Source organism: Micropterus dolomieu, linkage group LG13, assembly GCF_021292245.1.
Source record: "Micropterus dolomieu isolate WLL.071019.BEF.003 ecotype Adirondacks linkage group LG13, ASM2129224v1, whole genome shotgun sequence".
Lineage (NCBI taxonomy): Eukaryota > Metazoa > Chordata > Actinopteri > Centrarchiformes > Centrarchidae > Micropterus > Micropterus dolomieu.
In genome coordinates this window covers 6722275-6747698 of record NC_060162.1, presented here as the reverse complement: position 1 = coordinate 6747698, position 25424 = coordinate 6722275, and the positions used below count along the sequence as shown (strand labels likewise).

Below are 25424 nucleotides of genomic sequence, written 5' to 3'. Positions count from 1 at the left end.
ATTAATATTAGGGTAGCTGCAGTAAAAACTACAAAATCTGAGCAAGACAAAGGCCCATAATAGTGTAAACAATTTATTGGAACAATGTACAGATTCAAGCAATGGTAACCAGTCACATCCACTATATCATCTTACAAATATTACAAAATTACTACAGTACAATATAGACTCTTTGCATGATCCAAAATATTTGGTGGCCCCAAAGTATTATTATTTTTTTAAATTCAGCAGCTTATTAAAAAAAAGAAAAAAAAAAAAGAAAAAAAAAAAAAAACCCAAACCATGTCTATCAAAATGATGTTTTTGCTTTTACTAGCAAAAAAGATGAAGGCAGATCGTCTAATCAAGTTTGAAGGCTAAATGAGAATATAGTTCTTTGACTAGACATTCCTTATTATTGATGGGTGCTTTATAAAATACAAATTTTCAATAAAGCTTTATAGAAAGTCAAACGTATATAACATTGTAAGTTATCAACCTATTTCTTTGCTTGTAAATTAGTTGTTGTTACCTGTTTCTTTAGATACCGTGTACTGTGTATCAATAGCAAAACACCAACAAAACCTTAGTCTTTGCTCTCAAGGCATTTCCTACCGTAGTCTGATATCACTTTTGACAAAAAGTACATTATGTATGTGCAAGATCCATTTTATTCTCCCCCCTGCCTTGCAATTGTAATCACATTTGACAGCTAGCAGTGTTGCACACATAACATCACGTCAATTAACACCCATGGTTATCCATTTTTAATATGAAGGGTGAGAGTTTTACTAATCTTTAGTTGTTGAGATGGATAAAGGCATACACATTGGGGAAATGATAACAAATAACACTGAACACAGACAACCTGAGGTTAACACATAGAAAACACATATTCAAGTAGTGAAACACAACTACAATGTATAGCAGCAGTCAAGTCAGAAATACAGCACAGTAATGGTGGGGATTGTTTCACGTGTGTTTTATAGACCTACACTCTTTCAATGAAAGAATAACAGGACTGTGTACACACACACACACACACACACACACACACACTCCATCAAGCCGTGATTACTCCATTTTTTGCATGCCAAACAGCTGGAATGTGACAGACAAAATCACTTCAAAACACAAAATGATGTGGCACATACAAGCCTTTGCCTCTGTATTCCATGATGCATTATATTCTGTATCGACCACCGTTTACCTCATTAATGTTAAATCTAAGAGATGAGTGTCATATTTTATATTGTGAACATCTTTATAAGACACTAAACTGCTTTCACAATCAAATAACTTATTGCTACTACTTATTGCATTAGGTTAATACATTTTAGCAGCAATACTTAAGGATCTTCGTTAACACTATGGTCATATTCTGAAGGGTTTGGCTACATCATTAACTTCAAGCACTTGCAATTTAAAATTTAAGTGCATGTCATGTGCGTCGTCACAAAGGGTTAAAATACTGCAGTTATTACTCTGGCCAGCAGAGGAAAAATGACTGGCAGGGCTTAAAAAAACCAAACAGTAAAAAACAAAAATCTTCCCATCTCTCCAACCCATCATGGAATACATTCAGGCCATCTGTAACTTAAACACTTACACACTTTATAAAATATAACAGAGGAAAACAACCAGAGACAATAACATTGTTGTAGTTTCACAGTATTTAAAAACTATACATCCAGCTATGGGGTAAATGTTTGGGGGAGAACACTCCAGCAAGAAAATGTGAAGTTATAAAAGTCCCAGTGTTGCAATACATAAATGGTTACTATGTACTTTTTAATCCTTTATTTGAACCTCCCCTCCCTCCCGTAATCCCCTTCCCACTATATGTTGGGGTGTGAGGGGCCACCAACATGCAAGAGATGAAAGCATCCAAGTACCCCACAAAACACAACCACCCAAAACACTATACAGTCATCCTTAAGATCATGCTTTTAGCACAAGAAGCCAAACACCCAGGGAAAAATTTTTTACTTCAGTACACTGAGAAATAAACATTTAACATTCATCCAATGGACTGCATGGTTCTGACAGCCAATGTCACAAAAATCACTAAGACAGGATTTGTGTCACCACGGTGTCTCCTACGCGCTTCTCCTTCACTTTTCCTTCATGAGGCTCAGACAATATAAAGGACTGTAAGCATCTAAAGCTTTGTTATGCTTGCTGATGAATGTTCATGTCACATTCACACTACAAGACCAAACTGGGAGATGCACTCCAACTTTACATCACAGCCAAGATTTGACACGTCCTAAATTTCGGTGTGTAAACCCAGTCATGCTACATTACAGCTGATTGCTGTAATTCTCTGGTAGAGGAAACAAAAGTACTGTAAATAGATAAATTACAAGGTCAAAGAAGAACCTTATCACAGGGCAATGACGGCTGTCAAACGCAACACACATCACTAATGTTCCACAGCTTTTCACAATGATACAAGCATGCTACCTATTCCCAGAAAAGCTGCTCTTAAAAGAAAGTCTTGTGCTCTCCAGCGACATAATTAACAGCGCTTGCCCTGCTAAACGATAGGAACATTGAAATAAACAAAATTCTGATAACTATATAGGAGATAACTTATTCTTGGTGATATGCCGCATTATAAAATTAAATTCTCCAGAGTTAAATCCAATATGATGCATTCTTAGCATCAGCTGCTATACCTTAGTTTTAAGCTATCCTTGTATTTAAAGAAGAGATCTCTTGATGAACCTTCAACTTCACTCCATTTTATAAGGGCAGTCTTGTACTCTACTGGTGGAGTGAAGACCATTTTCTGCACAAACCTTTCAATATGTGCAAACTCCTCATCCAACCAAAACTAAAGAGCAAATGCTTTACAGAATTTTGCAAAGTTTTCTCCATTTTTGCTTACATTTCTTTTCTGTAATTCAGGTAACAGAAAACAAAATGTTTAGAGAAAAAGGTGATAAAATTTCATTATTTCTGATTGAGATGTGATTAGATGAATTTTCCTCCCATGATAAAGTTGTTCAGCCGGTCCCTTCCCCCCTTGCCTGTGCATGGGGGCAGTGAGTACTGCAGCTACCACCTCCCTCCCACCCCGTCTGTCAGGTTGGGGAGGGGTCAACAACCCCTTCCCTCCCCTCAGCAGGCAGACCCTTCCCCCCTAGTAAAGGGTAACATGTTCCCTGGGTAAAAGAGGTTCCCTATATTGTCTCCCATAGTGAATGACCTGTGCAAAGAAAGATATGCCTCATTAGAATGCAACACAATCCTACAAGAACATATCTTTTATATTAAATATTGAAATCAGCATGTTTTTAACTTTATTTTCTTCAATAGCTACTCATGGAGAGGAAACTGACCCCTGTAATGAGGCACACTGCTGTGGTAACAGTTACACCCCGTAAAAGCTTGCCAGCCGTTCCTTCAGTGGCATGGGGAACTGATCTGAGAAGCGCCTCCAGTTGTCCTCTCCCACCTGGTTCTTAAACCCGTGAAGGATCTGAAATGAAACACCAGAAATTCATACCAAGTTATAACGGAGTGCTGGCTTTCAAAATAGACCTTGTGCATGACAGGGTTATTATCAGTGTCAACTATAGACAATGCCATTCCTCCATGTGGCCACTGGGGGGCAGACAGGGTGACTGAGTGAGTGAATAAACATAAATGCACAAGTGAATATTCTTCTCAAATCATGGAGGTCATAGTTCAAGTTTAAACATTAATTTTATTTTGAGGTCATTTATTCAATGAGTTCAGCCACATTTGAATTGTGATGTAATACAGTACATTTTAGCAATTTGTGTTAAACACCCAATTTTCAGCTTTTACCTTGCCGAACATGTCTCTGAGATCCTCCTTTGGATTTACCCAGGAGGCCACTGCGTCACAGAAGAATATAAAATCCTGTTCCAGAGAAGAGAGATGATGCAACATTTCAACTTGGAGAGACAACATAATGACCACGCTGCCATCGAATTGCTGGACCTCACCTGCACTACACCTCCCGGATTTACACTGATCATAGTGCAAATTCCTCTGAACGCAGAGTCTTTTTCCTCATTGTCTCTTATATTTCGTAGAGAGGTGCACCTGACAACAGGGACGACCAAATTTAACATCAGACATAAAAAAAAACAAAAAACAAAGGGTTCTCAAGTAACAATTTTAGAATCTTCTATAAATCTACTAATAACTGACACTTTGAATACCTATATGAATCAATACACTGATATTGGATTTGTGAGAAATACACAAATATAAGCTTTTTCGATCCTTAATATAAATGTAATGTTGGCGTTTTCTTATCATCATCAATACTAGTCGTCCTTATCAATAAACACATGGAGGGTACTATGTATACATCCATGTGAGGAGATAATTCTGTCTATCATGACCTGAGAGATAACCACATCAAGTCAAGCATGCACACAAAACAGATTAAAATAAAACAAAAACATTTTTACTTTTAACAACACTACTTTGAGCTCTTATAACTTCACTTTTGTCTATGAGCAGTGTGTTCAGAAAACCTCATCTATAGCACCTTGAAAATAACATTACTTTTTGAAAGATTGACTAGAGAAGTTTTGGGGTCATTTTGGGACAGGCACATGCAGCTGGGTGACTACTAAATGAGAAAGGGATTTAGGAAAGCTCTTTTTTTGCAGTAAAGACTGCATCCCTTCTCTGTTGTTGAACCAGCAGGCATGTGACAAATCTGATCCCATGCATCTTTTAGGTTAGCGACAATTAACAATGACAAAAAACTAGAAATTAAAAAAATTAATGTATAATACATGAAGGTGCTACTGAGGCAAAAACCAAAATCACAAGTAGGACCTAAAAGAGGACAGGGTTAGTCACATGGTTGGCAATGATTACAAACTGATAAGAAGAAAAAAAAAACAACAACAACAACAACAACAACAACTGAAAAGACTTCTTTTGAGAAGGAAAGTGAGGAGTGAGGAGAGCAACAGGGGAGAAAAGGGAGCAACAGGAGACAGACAAGAAGATAGGAAGAAAGCAGAGAGAAGATGAATTAAATAAAAGATTGAATAATACACACCAGGGTCTTATAAACTGCTGTAGCATGGGTGCCACCTCTTGAGGACAAACGTAACCAAGACGACCAATTGTTATTGCTAAGGTAACGCAATCACGGTTACACACCACCAAACGCCAACCAAGACATGAGCAATGAGGAGGGGAGGAGAAAAATAAAGAAAAAACAAACAACTCAGAGACATAAATCAACAGAATCTGTGTATGATAATAAGTAGAAGATTTCACTAGCGTTGATTATTACTGCCCCTTCAGTCATGGGGAATGTAAAATATGACACTCTTAAAAAAAACATACAACACGTTTAAGGGAGAACACATTGACAACTTTGACAGGACATTCATAGAAAAAGGCAAACAATGGCATCTGCTTTCAGAAATCATATGGATCGAACAGCTATTCAAATCTATTGTGGAAGTGATTGAAATTCATTAGCTTGATTTAGATCGCAGTGTAAAGACACAGGCTAGCTAAGGTGCAGCATGTGTATGTGACTGGCCTAAACAAGAGAAGTTCACTTGGGCTTTCAGAGATTTCTCCCTTAAACTCACAAATGTTAATTTTCCATAAGAAAAAAATAAATGTTTTTTTTTGTTCTTTTGAAAAGAAATGACAGATTACTCCAAGCCAACTACATGGAGGGAGACTAGTATCCAGCACAGCAGGTTCTTATGAGGCAGAGAGGAGGGAGGACCTAAGTTTAAGAGACACAAAACTATGCAACATTCTCATTAACAAACAGGCATTTATGAACAGTCCAATGACACATGCAGAAAGCAGATGGTATGCTCATTAGAATAAAGTTCAGTGCAGGATAAGCTGATCAAAGATTGGAAAGTGCTGCCATGCACTGTTCAAGAATTTACTGCCACTCCCACCTTTAACTGGCGGTGGTATTACATGGCAGTCTAATTTAAATTTAGTTCCAGAGATAAACTGGTTCTCTTGGAAATCTCTACGACAGACGTGAGATTTATACATGGCCAAACATGGACATCTGATTTTGTTAATTAGCTTTCTGTTGTGTTTTCAATTAGTACAGTGAAAACATACAAAAAAAATGGTGAAAAGGTTCACTCTTTCATTCTAATGAAACTCGACTGGCATGACGCAGTAAAAAATTTCATGTATCCTGCATCAAACATTGGCCATTCTTAACAACATTTAACATCTATTGGCAGATATGCATCCACATTTAAAGAACAGTAAATAAAAGCAACAAATAAACTGACAGCAAACAAACAGGACCACATCTACAGAGTCCCTAGATCTTCTTTAATTTAGGCAGGTTACACATCACACTTAGTCAGAACATATTTTTGAGATGGTCTCTTTGACTCATCCAATGATTATTTCCAATTCAATTTAAACCAAGAGCACTGTGTAACCTTTAAAAAATGCTCTAGGCTAAGGGCCCTACATTTAGTCAGTTTAGGTGTTCTTTCAATCATTTATGAGTAGTTATCGTTTGAGTGTCTTTCTCAAGTCTTACAGTAACAGTTAACTATGTGAGACTGTGAGCTCACCTATCTATCTCACACACTGCCTGTGCTTTGCATTTTTTTCTTCAGTATTCTACTTCATCTGATGGTGCACAGTCAGTCCACATTAGTAAATTCCAAGACTGGGTGCTTACACGGCTCACTCGAATAATGGCTGTCAAGAATTTTACACCAGGGCTCGCCCAAGAATGCAAATCAATAGCTGAAATATTTAGCATGCTTTATGAAACCAGCGAAACCTGTAAGGCTCATGGCTTGTGAAGGATTTTTGAACAGAGATTAAAGTATAGGACAGGCACCCCTAATGAGTGTGATGATCCTGGCTGAGTGGACCTGAGTGTGTGAGCACCTCCCTGTGTGTGGCGAGCTGGCTGGCTGGCTCAGCACTGCCACCGAGTGGTACCTGTGTTCTCCAGTAGAGTCTTTGGGGTATTTGGCCTGTTAATGATCTCCACCAGCTGGTGCAGCACCATGGCAATGTACGGCTGCATTTCAGGCCCTGAGGGAGTAGGAACAATAAGAGAAGATGGAAAGAAATCTGTTGAGTGTTGATTCTAGTGACTGTAATTTGATAACAAAATATACAGTGTAAATGGTGACATAATAAACATTTGTGGAAAGTGAGGCACTCACCCATTTGTATAGATATCTCTCCAATTGCCCATGTTGCATTGTTGCACACTGATATTAATTCCGGGTTTAAATTAGTACCCAGTATGGGCATAAAATCAGCTGGAAGAAGGAAAGCAAGTCAACTTAGCAACTGTCTAACAACTTATTGCTAAACAGGCTTTTTGAGCTAATGGCACAGAACATACCGATGCATGGTTTGACGTGTTGGAAACAAGCCTTGGTTAGATCCCCAAGCAGAGCAAAAGAACTCTGACGCACCTCTGGCATTTTGTCCTGAACAGTTGGAGAGAACAACAAAAGGTGAATAATGCAAGTGACTTTTATCAGTTTATCAGATAAGTGGCATGTTTGACAGCTCTTCACCTGCATGCACTGGTACATTAGAGTGAGGATATTGCTACGAGCAACCAGCTGCTCAATGGTGCCTCCCAAACCCTCAGCCAGTCCACTGAGAAGATCCAAAGCCACGATCATGAAGTCTTTGTCAGGAGCCTCATACTGGTCTGGCTGTGACTGATGGAGCTGAGAGTGAAGGATGATAGAAAAGATTATAAGAGTTGAATTATATCTCTATGAATTATAATTACTTATAAAACCTGAGTTATGATGTAAAGTTAGGTAGTTATGAAGTCAGCTGTCCATACTGAAATTCATTTCCCATCCACAAGGTAAAGTTCACCTGTACATCTGTACGTTAAATCTGCATTAGATGATTTTTTGGCCACTTGGGGCCAGTGCAACAAGCTCTTAACAAAACACTGACATAATAGGTGAGCTCCAGATGACTGCAGCTGACTTTTGGGTATACAAAACACTGGCGGAAAGAAGGACACATTCAAATTCCCATAGAGTGCGTGAGCTTAGAACAATGACTGCGAAATCAGGCAAAAAGTTGGTTCCCACTTGGTGCAGCTGGAGAAAAGCAGCTGGAGGTCACCAGATTCTGATAACTGCAGCCGCCTTCAGTCAGACAAAATTTCTAACCAGCATGCCGTATGTTAAGTGCAGCATGCATGATGTTATGTAAGCATTGTCAAGCACTGAATGAAGTCAAACTCACCTCTTATGACCTTATAAAACCTGATATGGCGAATGTGTTAGCAAAAAAAAAAATTTACCCAGACACAACATCAGCATTTATTTTGTGCTGACCTGACAAATGTAAGGCCAATATATTATCCCCTTTTAGCTTTGTTTTGGTTTCCGACAATTCCTGGTAATAGGGAATATGGAAATATCTGGTACTGGGGAGGTAGTGTACAGAGGGGTCAAAGGGGTATTTGAACTTTATAACTGAAAACAGCTGCCTGCAGCATATAGAACTGAGGTTGGTGAGAATGTGATACTGGACCCAAAACAGTAAAGCTGTGGCCTGTGATTAATTGTTAATACAAACATATTGATGAGAGCAGCTTTTAGTTTAGCCTGGCTGTATGGAAGGTCCAGCAGCTCAGACAAGCACCTTTTGTATCTAAAGAAAATGTAAAAATGTAGTGAGAGCGCTTGTGTTTTTGTACGTGTACACATTTAAGGGTCCTACACACTCACCATGGCCTGAGCAAGAGTCTTCTGGACCAGGTTGACACAGCGTTGGTACACAGGTTCACAGTAGGGCAGGAAGCCACTCTGCAAGGCAGTAGCAACGGACGACAGACACTGAGGAAGGCAGACAGGGGGGTAGATACAGTCAGTGGTCTGTCTGTACAATGTTATCATCATAGAACTTGGACTGACACAACAAAACTGACTCACTGTCAACTAAAATATTTGCGCAGGCAGCAACTGCACATCAGAAACTCACTTCTAATAAAGGGAAGAGATCTTTGTCTTCATCTTTCAGTTGGTTCCATTTCTGGATAAGTGGAGGCATCAACATCTGTATGTATTCCTAATAAATAACAGATTAAATGAAGTCTTTACACAGACATTGTATGCAACTTATCAGTGAGTATGATCATTACAGACAGAGATTTGTTGATGCTTGTTCACCTTCTGGGCATGATGTCTATAACATAAGAAAGTACACTTAACCACTACTAGCACTACAAAAGTGAAATGAGGAAATTTTATATTCACAAGGAAATGTGAAGTGAAACAGAGTCCTCATTTTTGTTCTCCATACCGGTTTATTGAGATGATGCCCCACTGAGTCTGCAAGTGTTCCTATGGCATCGTAAAGAATGAGCAGATTTTTGTGCTGGTACTTGCTGAAAGCAAACACCAGCGTGTCCAAGATGAATGCCAGGTAGGGCACCAACTCTGTACAAGCCTCCTCCTCCAAAGTGGCAAAGGCACTGGTTGGGAGAGATTAAAAAAGGGAGAGGGAAGAAAACCTCATACAGCAAGCAATCTGTGACTATAACCTATCTGAAACACAAAAAAATAGATGGATGCATCTCAACACCCCAAGGAAAAATATGTGGGTAGCACCAATCCCAATGCTGCACAGGATTCTTAATGTGTGGTAAAATGGCATGGCTTTATCAGGACTTCTTGCTCACCTGCAAGCAGCCTCCTGCACACGCTTGTTGCTATCCAGAATACGTTTGAGCAGCTCCGTCATTAGAGGCTTCAGGTAAGTATCTGGGGGCTGGCTGACAACCCAGTGGGCATAGCGGCTCAGTGTCCAGCAGGTGATGGAACGCACCAGGGCCTTCTTGTCAGACAAACACTGGACAAGATGGGGAATGAGCTCAGGCAGGTATGGGATCATGCCCTGCATACAGCCTGGAGACGAGGATGAGACATTTTTCATTCATTACATTCCATATTCTGGGGGAGACCTTACTCCCTATGTTGTGTCCCCAATTCTTTTTCCTTTCCCTTCTTACCTTCAGCTATAGCCCCCAGCACTAGGATGCCAGACTCTTTAACTACCCACTCTGGGTGGAAGAGCAGCTCTTTGAGTAGGGGCAGAATGTGCAGCAACAGATCATCCCTGAACACGTTGGCCAACACGTCCAACGCTGCAGCTGAACACTTACCTAATGTTTGGAGAAAAGTAGGGAGACGCAGACACAAACACAGAAGAAGTGTGTGGACAAACATCATACAGACGTAACAGGTACAGTACACACAAACACAAGACAAGTAATCAATACACTGCATGGTTCCTAGCTCTTAGTGAAGTTAACAGGAGATAATGAAAAAGGGACAGTTTATTATGACAAGGAGGCAACTGTTGAAGGTAGTTGTAGACAGCTCCATGTACACAGGCACTGAACTCACGCAGGTTCCAATCAGAGATAGTATCATCATCATCATCCAGTTCATCATCTTCATCTTCGTCGTCCTCTATCCCATCGCCCTCATGCTGCTGGGCAACTGTGCGGGAGCGATGGAAGCGCGGTCTGATGTCTTGCTCGTTGTCCGGAATGGCCTCGTCTTCCTCAATGTCCCCCTGATGACAAATATACGGGATAAAAGAAACAGGATGTTGCAAATACATTTTTTTTTTAAAACAAACAAAAAGCAAAAGTAAAATCACAAGCACCACGAAAGTTAAGATTTATAAAACTCACACATATTTGTACACCACAGTCACACAAACAACTTAATTGAACTGCGTGTCATCCTGAGTCATGGGGCAATTCATCCTGATCCCTACAGGTACAAATATTAAAGCTATATAAACTGACCTTGAGCAGGATAATGTCAATCTCAGAGTACTTCATCCCGTTGACAAGAACCGGAGTGAGCCTGGAGAAGAAGCCAGAGGAAACATTATGAGAACAAAGGGCAAGGATAGGTTGAAGTCCACAAGCAATCACTCACATGTGATTCCTGCTTCGGGCTCAGTTTAACATGTCAGTGTGGTGACAGATTTACTGCATAGGTCAACGGCCAGGGTTCTTAATCAGCCGTCCTGTGGTGAGGAGGAAGGATATCATCCCAAGGTCTTTTCTAACTTACTACTGTATGAATCAAGAGCTTTCAATATTTGTACTGGCGTGTCAGTCTGTGTATTGCATGTGCGTGTGCATGTGCATGTGCGTGTGCGTGTGCGTGTGCGTGTGCGTGTGTGTGTGTTCTTACTGGGAGAGGTGTCCACAAAGCACTTCCTTACACACTGGCTGCTCCGCCAGAGTAAGCCAGAACTCACAGGCCTCCAAGGCAACATTTTCATCTTGGTCCTGAGTCCTCTGTAGCATGTACTGGGGTGGATGAAAGACACGATAAATCTCACATACTTCTTCTTTGCAAAACGAAATATCTCATTCTAAAAAATGTAAAGTAACCACATCTGTAGCCTGACTGAGACACAAGTACAACCCTCTGTCTTAGTATCGTTAACGAATAAGAGCGGCATTATTCCATTGTTATTATTACCAACACATTCCATGAATAGACCACAACCAACAGTGCATTTGTCTCCAAATACTTGGACCGAGCCCATTTGTGCCTTACTGACAGGCTGGGTACTGCAGTTTTAAGCAATGTTTACTCAAACAGGAGTAAGTTGTGTATTTGCTGGGGACTAGTATTTATTAGGGGTGTGACAAGACACTTAGCTCAGAAGATCAGATCTTTGGAAATCTTCAATGCTGAATTATATGAAATGTTTGAGCATTGAACACTTAATTTCATGCAATCTGGTGATTTTTTTGCACAAATTTCTACCTCTTTCGTATCAATTTATGGTGGCAATGTTTTTATTTCTTTATATATTCAAAATATAAAAACAGAATATTATGCATTAAAGCATTCTGTATTGCTTTCAGATATGTTTCTCCTGTAGATCAGCTTTTCTCATGTAATATCATCCCTGCTGAGTCAACACACGCATCATTGATAAATGAATAAATTTTATTTCAGTTATAAACTCAAAATTCTTGTGGAAAAATGGACTTCAATAGCTCCTGTTTCAGCAAGTTTTCTACTCATGTTCCAAACTTTCTACACATTCACTGTGTTCTCTGACATAAAGAAAAAAGTCATAATATTAGCCTACAAGACGAACATCATCATTCAGTGAGAATTCAAGTCTACATGGTCTAAACTCTGCTGTTTCATTACATTATTGCTCTGCTGATTAGGAAGGATCCTTTTTAGACCGTCTGACAGACACAGAACGTGTTTGGGACAGCATATTATGTTGAGACGAGGGAGGGGGGGGACTGAATCTGACTGAAAACACTTCTGATCAGGCAGAAATCTCACCACAAATCCATGCATGTTTAACTTCAGCACCTCCGATAAAGTGTAGCTCACAGTCCCAAACAGAGATAGTTTGAGCCTCAGCTTTTAGATGTTTATACTGCAAAACTCTACCAGTTTTTTGCACTCGATCACAATCTGGCTGCGAATCACAGCATGAGAGGGGGTTCACTTGATTACTATCACAGCGTCCACCGGTGTTGCATCAGCTGGCTGGAGATGATTTGTGAAGCTAGTTGACGTTATCAGTTCTACAATTGTTTTCCCACTGCGTGAGAAAATTGATTTGTGGTGTGAGAGCGTGGGAAAAGTGTCAATTGTGTGAGTCTCGCGAGACAGCTTTTTCCATGATTAGAAATACCATCACCTGTTAATCTTGTCACACCCTTAGTATTTATTGCACCTTCGTGTTTAAGGGGTTGACTCAAATTAAACTACATTGTCCTTGTTCAGTTTCTGAACAACAATGGAGGTCTACTGCACAGAGAAATGAGCTGTGTCAGTCTTGTGCCATGAGATCTCGCAAGATTAAAACGTGATGATATTTGTTGTCATGAGAAAAGCTGTCACAACAGACATTTTTCCACACGCTCTCACACCACACATCAATGTTCTCATGCAGTGAGATAACGATAACGTCGACTCGCTTCACGAATCGGGCTTACTGTCTTAGGCTATACTCACTTCTATGATGTTATGCATGTGTGGCAGGAGACGGTCCAGGCGAACTTCCAGTAGCATGACTAGAGCTCTGCACACATTCTTCCTCACTTCTGGTTCCTCGTCTGTCGCCAGTGCAAACAGATTCTACAGAGGACAGAGAGACACGAGGGTCAAATATCTTCTTTGCACAGACAACAACAACTACAAACAGTAATAATGATAATTACATAGCACGTAAAATGAAAAGTGTGTTCCAGAAAAAATATGAATGTGGTGCGTCTGTACACGTAGACAGGAAACGATGACCATGTGCAGTCAGACTTGCCTCAATGAAAGGGTCGATGTGCAGCATAAGAGCCTGAGTCCTGCTGATGATGAACTGATTGACACAGGCAATGGCATGAGACCTGCAAGAGCCACACAAACATGTTTTTCTCACATGTTGCACATTATGAATGCAGCTCCTGTCGTCTCCTCTCTCCATTTAACCTCCAAATATGAGGAACTCTTTTGTTCTGTCAAAAGGCCTGTTGTATTACTACAGACTGAGATTACAACTGTACAATTATATAGACCATCTGTCTGTCTTCTAAGTATAGTGTACAGCATGTGTGTGTTTGCTGCATAAAACATACTCACTAGCAATGATTAATTTATGAGTTAAGATAAGCAAAATTCACTACATCATAAGAAAGGGGAAGGGAGAGGTAACGTTTAAATGGCCTATTTTTCCACTTTATAATTTTGGTGTTTTTCAACCTGGACCTTATTTGACCATGTTTGTTATGTTTGTGTCTAATTGGGACATAATTTCTTGAAATTGGTCCATTATTCAGCAGGCGCATTGTCATTGGCAGCAGCAAAACAGGGCAAGTGCGCCCCATCAGAGCGCGTCAAGTAAAGTGTTTTTGCCACTGACAGGCTCAGATTGTTTTAAAGAGTAAGATTTTTGTTTAAACAAAAACAGCCGCTATATCACTCTTATCAATGCTACCAGACTCCACTGATAAAGACAATTTACCTCACAGAACACGGGAGTTGCTAGTCTACCGCTGCCTTGGTAAGTTTGTTTGTCTCACAATGACATTGTTGTTGTTTTGTTTTGTTTGTGTTATTGTGTGACTTTGGTGTTTTAAAGGGTTAAAAATAGAGATGCACTGATCGATCGGCTGGAATTGGTCGGTTTCCAGCTTAACCAGCCATGACTGGTGAACAGGGAAATTCAGAGAGCGAGAGAGACAGGTGTAGGTGTGTGTCTGAAGTTAAAAGCAAGGTGAGCAGATTACTGTAGTTTGTGAGTAAACACTAAAATAAGGTGGAGATAAGTAGAAATGAAATGGTGAGATGCGCAATAACATAGGCTTCTAGAAATGCGGTAATGTGGCAGTGTAATGTAGACTGAGCTGTTTTATAATGCAGTTTATTTTCAGTTAGATCTTATTTGTACAGAAAGCTCTGTCCAGCACCCTAACCTGAAGAACTGTTTTATTTTGAGATGTGTCTGAGTTAGAGAAGGTCCTGTAAAAAGAAAATGTAAAGAGAAAATGTAAGCGTTATTTAATAGTCACGGTTTTATAATGAACATACAGTTGAATGGACCTCAGTCAGAAAAGCCAATGCTAACAGGGATCCCAATAAATAAATAATTGTTGTTTGTGTATGCTGTCAATTATAGTTCTTAGAAAGAAAGAATAGGGATCAGCAGGTCAGACCTAGTGTTTTTAACTGGTGCATCTTCAATTAAAAACACTATAGACAAAAACAAAACCATGTTGAAAAATACCGTAGTTACCATTCAAGATTTAACAGGCCATAAGATTCTGCAAAAAAAAAATCTGTACAATAAACTAATGACCATTTATCATCAATATGTAAATGAACTGAATGGAATTCATGAACATTTGCACGCCATAGATCTTCCACAGCTTCCAACAGATTGACTCATTGGAAATTAAATAACCTAGTTGGAGAGAAACAAGTTTGATGCAGCCAGGATTGACAGTTTGACTTTATAGTCAAATTAAGTGGTAAGTATAGGAAGTAAACTTCATACCTAATCTTCGGACTACTGTGCTTGAAAAACTGCAAGAACTTGGGGATCATGATGTTCAGAGGACGATCCAGCATGTCACTGTCCAGGATCTCAGCAGAGTCCTCACAGATCTTCTGCAGGGCTCCAAACGCTCCCTGACAGACACAAAAAAAAAGAGGAAAAAACAATAGAGAACGTGAAGAAAATTCCACTGTTATGAAATCTTAGCATTTACCTCTGTCTCTCTAATTCTACCAGGCAGTTAGGCAGGTAATAGCCCAAACTACTGAGATACTGTGTCTAAGAATAGTAATTGTGATGGTACCAATTCCTGAAAGGAATTTCTGTTGTTGCCCAACCCCCACACCCACCCTCAAGGTAGGTTAGACTGCAGCTATAGACAAGAGCCTGTGGAGAGGGAAAGGATTTAGGTTTCTGTTTAACTTTTGTGTTATTAAATTTTTGCAATACAATCTCAACATACTGTTGATATGGGTTCATATTTTATTGGCTATGCAGCAAACAAATATAATATCATATATGTTTACATAAGGACAGATCATACAGAGGATCTTGTTCCAGTTTTTGCACAGTGTGAGTCCATGATCTTCAATAGGATTCATCCACTTCTGCTCTAATAACCTTCAAACAAGCGCGTGCACACACACACACACACACACACACACACACACACACATTCACCTCCCTTAATACTCGGTGCTTGGCTGATGGTTAGTATGCATGTTCACAATATGCTGCAGATTTCAGTGTCTCTCACGAAAATGCAGTCTGAGAACAGAACAGCACTGACACAGACGCTGTCTGAAATGTGTTTCCATGGCAACCGTTCCCTTTCGGCATTCCTTTGAGATGGCAGATACAGAACGGTCTCAAAAAATATGGAGGCATAAAAGGAATGAAATAGATAATGAAGGATAAGATTGAGACTGTGTCAAGGTCAGAGACAGGGGGAAACTGAGGGGAATACAGTATTTCCAGATCGGCGTCGTGTTGAATGAAAAACAAAGTAAAATCAGTTTCAGAGCCAGCACAGGAGATTTCATTGTGGAGTTTCAGGATAAAAAAATACACTATTTCTTTGGGTGACAAAAAAAAAAAAATACTATGCATGACACAAAGAATCACTGGTGGTGAGGTTTTGAAATAAAAAGGCATTACATTTTGTGCTATTCAGCTACGTCATAACACTCATGAACACAAAGGAAGCCAGATTTAGCTGATTGAGCAATTTCTGTTAAAAAAAGTTTTGTTTGGATAATTGTGGAAATTGAGCTGAAATGATTAGTTAATTAACCATTAATTAGCAGATCGATTAATCAGCAACAATTTTGATCGTTGTTGAATCATTTTTTTAATGCAAAAATGCCAACATATTTGATGATTTTACATGATTTCCTGCTTTTCTCTATTTTATCTCTCTGTATACTGAACATACACTGACATTTTATGGACAAATCAAGTTATGTAGCAGCCTTAAATTTTCCTGTCAGTACAAATACAGTCCTTCATATAAAGCAGAATGCTATAATAGTTATACTTTGTTTTGTCGAATAAATGACTGAATCACGTAGCATCCATTTTGGGCTCTGAAAACACTAATACATTGATATGTAGCTCCATTAAAACTTGTCCCATGGGAAAATGTATGGAGCAGAACACAGGACCGCTCCCACTGCGGTGTGACCATGTCTCAACAGAGAAGGGCAAAGAAATGGGAGTGGCCTTCAAGCATTCCAGTGACGCTAAAGCGTCTGAAGTGTAATCCTCCCTTCAAGTCCTGCTATGGAAGGTCATTAAACACAAGAATGTAAGTCATGCAGATGAAAGCCAGCCAGGGGAAAAAAAGAGATATGTATTTAATCAAATAAACAGCTCCTTCCGGCTGCTGCTCTGGAAATATGAATAATGTCTAGATGATATGTTTTCATATATGATCATTTGTCCTCAACTTGACCATCACCATCCCATCCAATTTCCAACTGCCATTTATCAAAAAAGTAAAACTGCTTTCAGGCAAAACCTATATAAAGCCAACATTGCACTTGACATCCAACACACCTGCTCATGTCTGTTTATAGAGCATGTAGAGAGGGGTACAGTGTGGTTGCTCAAAGGGCTCTTCCTACAACTGCTGCTCTTAAACCACAAACAAGACAGAACCAATGATACCCCTGCATCTCCTGATGTTACCAAGATATAACAGAAATGCATGTAATTTGTTATATAGCTTGAAACTATTTTAAAAAAGGTTTATATAAAGAACACACTGAAATACCCCAATGTAAGATAACACATTACTGAAAGCTAACAGCTACACACCCCAATTATACCATGTATCCAACCCTCTCTCCACCCAACATCAGCAGACATTAGCTCAGCGTGAGACTGTGGTGCACTCATAGTGAGGTTAATTCAGTTACACAGTGATGAGGATCATCTTGCATAGAGATACTGTAAATGCACAACACAGAGGACATGCAGACTGGTCAAACTGGAGGCAAACATGTATTCACACGTTAAACACTAAAAAGTATACAGCCACACTGGTGACACTGTCAGGTTCCTTTAAAACTTTGCTCAAAACCCACTTATTTCGAAAGGCCTACCCCATATAACTCCAACTTCCACTGGCTTCATGATAAACTACTTTCTTTTATTTTTTAAATTGTTTCTCTATTCTATCTTATTTTTGTTGTTATTTTAAATTGTGTCTTGTTTTTATTTTCTTTGTTGTATTTGCCTCCTTGAAATGTATTTTAACTGTTTTAATCTGTAAGGTGTACTCGAGTGCTAAGTATTATTATTATTATTATTACTAAATGTATTAAAAACACTTAGAAAGAGCATGAAAAGACCTATGGCTGTGCAAATACCCTTCACTTCCCACCACCATGACATTGGACCGAAACATGCAGATGACTAGCCAAAACTACTTAAAGCTTTTAAATGTATTTTTTGCACCTTTTACAACAAGATTAGAAGACACTTTTTTCATCCAATACCAACTTAACCACCGTTAACATCAGATGCTAAGAAGCTTTCCAGCCTGCAAGCTGCTTTTCAAAATCATAGTCAGTCTTATGAGTAATTGCTACATTTGGTCGCTGCTCACTGTTAAGCCTTGTACACACATACACTTCAAGATCCTCTGCAGTAAATAGCTGACCTAAATCTCAGCCTCTGAATGAGCTTTATAAAAAGAGGCGGGTTGTGGTTTTAAAAGGAGAGCCACTTCGCCGTCATAACTCTAATATGAACATTCCTGCTCCAAGGATGTGATGAGTAATCCTGCCAGGATTCAACACAGCTGAATTTAGCGTGGTTGTTTAACATGCAACTTAATTTATGCGTGTTCTCCGATGTAATGCATCCACCTTCCCTATAGCGGCTGATGTCACAGGCACATGCAGCTGACAGCATATTAATGAGCAGGGTGCGGCACCACTACACAGACCAGATGATCAAACATTAACTACAAGCTAAGTAATTTTAGCAGCCGCTGCAATGGAGCATTTGTCAACCATTTGCAGAAGGGCTGATATCATCAAAAACTGATGACAGCAAGCACTTCTACTTGAAACAATCAAGAACTAAAGATAAGTGGTGTACTGTAGAGCAATTATAGGAGTTAATGATATTTGTTAAAATACAAAGAATTGGATAATGATTTACAACAGAGGATAAAAACAACTTGCAGGCAGAACAACACTATGTTCTTTTTGCTGATGTGCACATTATAAAAGCTATTCTGATGAGGATGTGTGCCAAGTCAGAAAATGGGGTCACAATGATTTTCTGGTAAAAAAAAAAAGAAAAACAAGGACAGAAAGAGAATAAATGATTCCATGCTGAATAATCTGTAGTTGTGGCTGTCACTCCAGCTGTGAGACTGCCTTTAGCTCATCTGGCCAGCAGGATGCTATCCAGCTGCTGCTTTATAGCTGAACCAGCTTTCCTCTCTTTCCACAATAAATAAATAAACAAAAAAACAGACGTGCAGTGCTGTGTGCCCAGGCATGGTTCCTTATAGCACAAAAATGCTATAACATATGAAAACACACACACCTTCTGATGAGCTGATTGTGCACGATTTTAGAAGAACTAAAATCATATTTATAAAACAACTTTTCTGCATCTCCAAATAACACAAAAATTATATTTCCATTATATCCAAATAAAGCCAAGTAGTTTCCCTAAAACATACTGCAATATACAGACTGGATTTGTCAGTCCCTCTTTCATGTCTGGTTCTAATGCTCGGCCATTAAGCTGGTCTGGGGGTGGGGCGTGGAGGCTGCATAGTATATCAAACACGTTTAATTTTAGGATTTGAATGTGGACAAATCTTGATCTGTTAAATGCAGAAGCATTTATTTCAATTTTAAATCTTGAGTTAGTTTGTCAGAATATATTTTATTCAGATTTTCAAAGGCCATCTCTGATTTATGCAAACAAATATTATTCCAATGTTTCCTCTTATTAACATTATGGTGTTATAACAGAATTGTGTATTTTTAGACGATGTAACATTTATCAAATCCAGAGATTTCTTCCTCATATTTCCTGCTCTGTGCATGCAAACTTGTTAGAAGACCTTTACGGTCTTCTATACCATAGATAAGCACTAATGTTTGTATAAGGACACTGTTTCTATCATTCATTAGTGCAGTGTAATGTCTAAAAGATACTGAAGGACCAGACTACTGAGCAGAACATCTGATCCCACAGTCACAAGATCTAATCTACATGTCCCGTGTTCATCCTCACCTCACATGTGTTGTAGTCCTCAGAATCCAACAGCAGGCAGAGTTTAGGCAGAAGCTCTGGCCAGTTTTGTAGCTCTCCCTTGGAGGCGATGGTGGTGATAAGGATACCTGTTATGGAAAGGAGTTACTATTAGTTACACTGGTTTGACAAAACTACTAAGAATGCCCAAACAGTGCTTTTGTTAGTGACCAAAACAAAACCAAGAACCTAAGCAAGAGTCATGCAATTGCAGACTTTCAACATCACAATGCACTCGCTTATAAACCATTTGTAGAGATGTGCTCGTGCACCATATAATGTATTTAAATTGCTGTAATATAGATTGAATGGCTGTGTGGCTACAAGTTATGCATGTGTAGATATCAGCATGTTTCTGCATTGATAATCACAAATAAAGCTGAATGCAGCCATAATACCAGGGATTAATAGGGAGCAGATTGACAACAGCCGTGATTTATCTGTAAATGCACAGTATTTGACTAAGAGCTGAGACATTCAAAGCTGACTACGTCTTTGGTGTTTCGTGTTAATAAGGCTATTTGCATGCACCGTTAGAGGCGCATGCTCTAATAAGGAATGATACATACAATGCACAACGTCATATTCTTGTCCCACAAAAAACTGCAACTATATGTAATATAGAAATCATTAGGAAACTCCATCCTTAATTACATATACCATGATATGAAATGTAACAGGCAAATCAACACCATCAGAGAACTACATGGGACAAATAATGCAAGGCACATTCCCAAAAAAATGCTTTTAAACAGTCCTCCACTACAGTACTAGGGAGGATATTTTTTTTCTTTTGTAGATATTAACAGATTTATGTTGAGTACTCAATTCATGTAGTCCTATGTTCTAAAGGCAAGCCATCATATTCAGTGGACTGAGAGGATGCCACTTACCCACAGTGGCCCGGATGAGGGGAGATGAGTCGCCAATGTTTTGGAGGCACTCGCTCTTGATGAAATCAGACACGCCATTAGGGAAGTTCTGATAGTGGGCTTTCACGTTGTTCTTCAGTATCAGCCCACTCAGGGAGCGCGTTGGTTCATCTTTGGGGGGTGGTGGAGAAAAGACAGGTTGATGATTTGCAAAATAACATTTTAGCTGAGCACAAAGGCATGGGTAGAGTCAAAACAAATTGTTGTTATTGTTGTAAAATATGGGAACTTGGTCTTTAGTTGCTCAGAGTATCTTATTGGCTTCAAGTTTATTTTTCATTAAACCCAGCACAGTGCTTTAAACTGGGAAAATGCAAACTACATACTGAAGTGATGGATGGCAACAATAATAATTTGTAAGAAATACTAATTATTTACATAATATATTTTCCTTATAAATGGGTAACTGAATTTATTATTGTTGCAGCTGAACTAAGAGCAATAGTGCAACAGCATCCTAACATGTCTTAACACCACTTAACATTTCGGTCGTCTACTGTGCAGACAGTCAAGCTGAGAGTTGAGTGGTGCCAGGAATTAGGTTTAAAATTAGAGTGACCCATATTCTGAGTGCCACATCATCTGTGGCAAAGATGCCATCGGGTGACCCGAGTCATGGCCAAACAGACCTGTCACTGAGCAGTTACATAAAAGGGACATGTCTGACATTCACTGTCCAGTACCATCAGACGATCTAGGAACACAGTGCAGATACGACAAAACACCACACTGAAACAGACAGAGAGCTTACCTTCCGATTTCAACTTTGTCAAAACAAATATCAAATAGTTGTTAAAGTCTGGATACTGGTTCAGCTGCTCAAGTCTCTGGGAAAAGTGGTTGAGGAAGACAAGGTGCTAACTGTATGTATGCGTTTGTGTGTGTGTGTGTGTGTGTGCGCGTGTGTGCGTGTATTTTGTAGGGGGGCATAAATATGTCATGATGTGTCTAAATACTGTACATACAGAGCCAGATGGCGTATTTAAGGTTATAACAGCGGCTCTGACAACGAGTTAATGATGCAGTGCATATGAAGTGTTATATAAGCAAATCATTTAGGATCACCATGCAACCAGATAAAAGGCATAAGGGCTAGCAGCATGGAGTGGTGGATAGTAATTGCGCTGTAATGCAAAAGTATGCGATGACTTGCACAAAATACTACACCACATTTGCATTTGATTTGATTTGAAAAAGCTACAGAACAGATTTATAATGCACTTTAAATGTTAGAATTACTTGTATTATAATTTATTTTATTTAAATTGTAATCTAACATATTTGTTTTCTGTAAAAAAAAAAAAAAAAAAAAATTAATAAAAGAGAAGATGATTTATAAACAAGTCCTTTTTATTTATTTATTTATTGCCCTGTCATAAAAGAATTGGGAGTTTTTGGATGCTGATGCATTTATCATAATTAGTATGTATTTCATGCTTATGTATCATGGTCTTTGCGCATAAGCTTAGTGTATATATTTTAACTAGTCATATGTTTATTTCTTGTTGACTTATGTTCTTTTCTTGTATTTAGCCTAACCATTGGCGTTTTAGCCTATATTTAAATATGTAATATTGTGGACCATCTGTTTTACTTCTGTTTGCATGTTTTTATATACATCTTTTTTGGACCGGGTGTGTGTCCTTAATAAAGTTTTGCTTGATTGATTGGTTTGGTGTAAATGGTTTATGCTAATAGGAAGGTACTAATTGGATGTATGAAGAAACTTTTCCACTTTTCTATCACCATGAATAGAATCGTCAAGAGATCACTATTACAACCATATGTTTGCTCTGGAAACGGCATTTCTGACATTTCACACTTAAAACTATATCTATCTAATTCTCAAGCGTAACATGAGTGCTATGAGTTCATTTCAGACTAACCGGAACTGCACTATGCCCAGTGTTGTTAGATGATTAATCAGGTTGTGTATGACATACAGGGGTGGTGCATGAATTGGCTGTTAAGTTAATTATTTCTGATGGGAAAAGAGAAAGAAAAAGAGAGGGCGTGTAGGGAGGCGATTAACTGGTGGATCAAGTCTACATGCGACGTTTGCTTGTAGAGTAACGTTAGCTACGTGTTATTTTATACTGGTATACCACACACACATTTCTAATGTTACAAACGTGTGGACATGAGTTAATTCAGCACGGCACGGCCTGCTTTGCTAGAAGCATGTTGAGCTTATTAACCAGCCAGCACCTGCGTAACGTTACCTGCTTATAAGCACCTCGACCAGTAACGTTATTAGCTATCGCTAGCCTGTTGAGTCTACCTGACATCATCACCAAGCACTAACAAGTAACAAAAACATGTTAATCATCCATTTCTGCCCGGGGAAAGGATACTTGCTGGACGGATCTCTGCGTGGACGTATCTGGCGACTGAGACTCTTTCAGCAGCTGTAAAATTTGTTGAAGTCCTTGCTCGTCTGGCTTCCACTCACACTCCATCTTGCTCTGCTGCTGCTGCGGCTGCGGAGGAGGAGGAAGATAAAGAAATAACACTGGCTAACACAGAGTATTTGCCATCAAACGACTCACAAATGCTTAACCCTAAGATACAAGCACACGTTAACGATGCATTACCTGGACACATAAACTAATTTTACATACAGAGAGGCGTTTACCTGTTTTGACTTCCCCGACGTACTCGAGTGTAGCTGGCTTTCTGTTCAAATGTGACCGTCTGTCTGGGTTTTCAGACATGGGCCTGTTAAAGCAGGCACATCCGTTTTCGCAACAAGCTGAGAAAAGCTGCGGGCCATACAGACTCGCGTCGCATATATGTGGCTGCCTCATCAGCTGACACACAGCTGAGTGGTCCTAGTGCTAGACGGATCTAAGGGTAACATGGGTGTTTTTATTATTATTGTTACCCTTAAACACCTTCACATCCAACCCCCTATAAGTCAGAGACAGTGGCTGTGAAAAGATGATGAAAGATAGGAAGATTTTGGAACGCAGAGTGAAAGTCAGTCATTTTTCCGATAACACATGAAGGCAGCACTGCTTGTCTGAAGGCCTCGTGACGTCACTGTTGTGATCAACACGGTTGGTTTGGAAGTCGAGTAAACGTAAAACAGTGACATCTAGCGGCTGCTTGCGTTATTTTTATTGAACTACAACTTGTTTTAATTAATTTTTCTAAACAACACATACTTTGTTTTGTAGTAAATTATGAAAACAAAGTACTATAAATTTCTCTACATACTATATTATTAAATTATTACAGAAATATATTCTACATTATTTATATATTATACATTCTATGTAACAACGTTATAATGTTTGGATATTTCAGTGTGCGGTGGCTTGTTTTTGATTTTTCATTGCTAAATCCTGCAACCTACCAGCACCTGACTGTTGTTGTTTCTGTTGCATGGGGAATTTCTTATTTTAGCATTTAATATATTTATAGGAAATATTAAGGATCTCTGCTTTTAAAGCAAATAATAATAATAATAGTAATAATGGTTGCGATGGTGATGGTGGTGGATGGGGGGTGAAGGGTGGAAGGAGGGATGGGGGGTATATGCTTGAATGTTTTAATGTGAGTATATTCGATATTTGGTATACATTTGTAATTTTAAAAGCCCTTCTATTCAAATTCAAGTATAGAATCAGAATCAGAAATAGAAATAGCTTTATAGGGATACTATGCGATTCTGCAGAGAGTTTGTTGATAAACTTTCTGCAGAAACGCGCATTGCCATGATAACCAGTCCTACTCTGCTGAAATACAGCAGAATCCACAGAGTCTGCTGTCCGAGAGCAAGTTAGCCTCAATAAGAGGGCATGTTTGTAAAAGGTGTGACAACATGCCTGACAATATTTAAATATGTATTGAAGCAAAATACTTACTCACCTGTCCAGCAGAAACAGAGCAACCTCAGCATCGGTTTTCATTCCATTCAAATCTCGTAGACTTTTCCAGCATTAAAACCCCCCACAGATGTTAACACGTGTCTTCATTGTCTCACAATTCCTCAGACCTTTCCCTCTGTGGCTGTTTCTCAGTCATCTTCGCAGCTAAAGTCCCGTAAGAAGTCCAGCATGTTTCAATGTACCTCTGTTTGTTTACATTCTCTCTCCCACTGCCTCGAGCGCGCCACCGCCACCTGCTGCTCGCTCCGAGGAGCTTTGTTTGTGCTCAATGTACAGACCCAGGGGCTGTGTAGGAAAACCGGATTTTTTTTTTCAGAGCACACGAGAAAACAGAGAGCTACCTACCCATGAGTAAATATTCGTCGAATTTAACAAAAAGTGTATTGGATAAGAATCGCAAAGTACCGCTAGTATTTTACAGGTAGGAGGAATTTACTATGGTGATTAGGTGCCAGACACAGACATAAACATACAGTTGACATTATAGATTTAAAATATATAAATATGGAATAAACTGATGCAAGTTACAGAAGAATTATTGTGTAAAAGAAAAACAAAACAATGTGGCAGTTACAGGGAAAATACAGTAAGTGTTGACAAATGTCAGCAAAGATTTGTCAGCTGGATGGCTAGATAGAAGTGACACTTCTGTAAAATATATCTAACTTATCTTCAACTCAAATAAAGAGCAGGTGGTGTTCACATGTTCTTCCGCTGGGTGGCAGCACACGACAGCACTGCGTCTGATCTGCCTTGAACGTCAGATGAAGAA

The 25424-nt window shown here is 39.2% G+C and overlaps 1 protein-coding gene across 3 annotated transcripts in view; it reads right to left on the bottom strand.

Moving 5' to 3' along the window:
- Window positions 1-57: 57 nt before the first annotated feature.
- The window catches only part of tnpo1 (transportin 1), a 25814-nt gene continuing 447 nt past the window's right edge, over window positions 58-25424 (bottom strand). Inside the window, exons 1-25 of one of the 3 annotated variants that reach the window (XM_046066601.1) lie at window positions 24633-24829; window positions 23114-23239; window positions 21511-21586; window positions 20721-20870; window positions 19810-19916; window positions 15043-15176; window positions 13315-13396; window positions 13011-13133; window positions 11205-11323; window positions 10808-10868; window positions 10398-10569; window positions 10001-10153; window positions 9671-9896; window positions 9292-9463; window positions 8971-9057; window positions 8718-8825; window positions 7533-7691; window positions 7355-7442; window positions 7170-7268; window positions 6940-7035; window positions 5039-5114; window positions 3960-4059; window positions 3799-3873; window positions 3327-3466; window positions 58-3193 (exon numbers count right to left, since the gene is read on the bottom strand). In XM_046066601.1, the coding sequence (XP_045922557.1) occupies window positions 3359-3466; window positions 3799-3873; window positions 3960-4059; window positions 5039-5114; window positions 6940-7035; window positions 7170-7268; window positions 7355-7442; window positions 7533-7691; window positions 8718-8825; window positions 8971-9057; window positions 9292-9463; window positions 9671-9896; window positions 10001-10153; window positions 10398-10569; window positions 10808-10868; window positions 11205-11323; window positions 13011-13133; window positions 13315-13396; window positions 15043-15176; window positions 19810-19916; window positions 20721-20870; window positions 21511-21586; window positions 23114-23218 (2676 nt within the window). In that variant the 5' untranslated portion in view covers window positions 23219-23239; window positions 24633-24829 and the 3' untranslated portion in view covers window positions 58-3193; window positions 3327-3358. Of the gene's footprint in view, window positions 3194-3326; window positions 3467-3798; window positions 3874-3959; window positions 4060-5038; window positions 5115-6939; window positions 7036-7169; window positions 7269-7354; window positions 7443-7532; window positions 7692-8717; window positions 8826-8970; window positions 9058-9291; window positions 9464-9670; window positions 9897-10000; window positions 10154-10397; window positions 10570-10807; window positions 10869-11204; window positions 11324-13010; window positions 13134-13314; window positions 13397-15042; window positions 15177-19809; window positions 19917-20720; window positions 20871-21510; window positions 21587-23113; window positions 23240-23394; window positions 23671-24632; window positions 24830-25424 lie in introns of those variants that run through there. The other 2 variants (XM_046066600.1, XM_046066602.1) reach the window with 2 other exon arrangements.